This window comes from Myotis davidii, unplaced genomic scaffold (assembly GCF_000327345.1).
Source record: "Myotis davidii unplaced genomic scaffold, ASM32734v1 scaffold399, whole genome shotgun sequence".
NCBI lineage: Eukaryota > Metazoa > Chordata > Mammalia > Chiroptera > Vespertilionidae > Myotis > Myotis davidii.
The window spans coordinates 1,688,261-1,689,381 of NW_006292094.1; the positions used below are offsets into that span (position 1 = coordinate 1,688,261).

Here is a 1,121-nt window from a genome sequence, read left to right on the forward strand (position 1 = left end):
CGCTGGGAAGCCACGATATGGAACTGCCGGTGTCTCCCAGCCAGGTGACCCCCCAAGCCTGCCTGCACTGGGTGTCCTCGCCGGGGATGTGCCCACCCCTCCCGCCCGGGGAAGAGGCAACGAGCCCCGGCGGCCGACGCTAAGCTCAGCTCTGAGTGTCTTCTGTATCTCAGCAATCGCTCATTTCTCCTGCGGCCTTTTCTGTCTCCCGCTGAGTCCCTCCGGCAGGACATTTTCCAGCCGCGGGACGGAAATTCCCGGCTCGGGTCAGGGCTCCGCGTCTGCCAGGCGGGGATGGAGGAAGACAGCTGTCCCTTCCCCGAGGAATGTCCTGGAGGCCGGAGGTGCCAGCTCACAGGAAACAATAGGCCCCCAGCGGCCGGGAGCTCCTGTGACACAGGCCCGCCCACACCCCTCTGGCTGGACCGCCCGCCACCTCCCAGCACGGCCCCACCTGACCCCACAGACCAGGAGGGGAGGCCTCTGGTCAAATACACCACAGGGACCTGCGGGGACAGCCGGGCCCTCTGACAGACAGGCCCCACCGTCCACCAAGGCCTGCGGGGGGCCTGTCCCTCCCAGCACCCATTCTTCCGGGCCTTACTGAGGTGGCGTCCACAGAGTCCTCCTCCTCCGCCTCCTCCCGGCCGTCTTCAATCTCCTCCATCACCTCGGCCTTGGCCTCGGCCACCAGCTCCCGCAGAGCCTTGTTACTGGTGACGCCGCTGACGAAGGGATGCTGCGGGGACAGGACACGGATTAGCCCACCTGGGCTGGGCGAGGAGGGCAGGCAGAGGCTGGGGTGACGTGACCTCAGTCAGGGAGACCCGGGGGAAGCTCAGAACGTCCTGTGTGTGGCGGAAAGAGGGCAAATCCCAACTCTGCCCATCACCGGCTGTGTGACACTGAGGGTGTCACTTACCCTCTCTGGGCTGCAGAACCTCACCTCTGCTGTAGAGACGATGCTGCCAAACCCCCCGGGAGGTCATGGCCATTAAACAGATAACGCCTGCCCTGACCGGTTTGGCTCAGTGGATAGAGCATCGGCCTGCGGACTCAAGGGTCCCGGGTTCGATTCTGGTCAAGGGCATGTACCTTGGTTTTGGGCATATCCCCAGTGG

The 1,121-nt window shown here is 64.9% G+C and overlaps 1 protein-coding gene across 1 annotated transcript in view; it reads right to left on the reverse strand.

Annotated features, from left to right (window-relative positions):
* The window catches only part of STK10 (serine/threonine kinase 10), a gene marked incomplete at its 5' end in the record, with an annotated part of 98,264 nt that overhangs the window by 36,332 nt on the left and 60,811 nt on the right, over positions 1–1,121 (reverse strand). Inside the window, one exon of the mRNA XM_015565136.1 lies at positions 605–797. Within this exon, the coding sequence (XP_015420622.1) occupies positions 605–797 (193 nt within the window). The remainder of the gene's footprint in view (positions 1–604; positions 798–1,121) is intronic.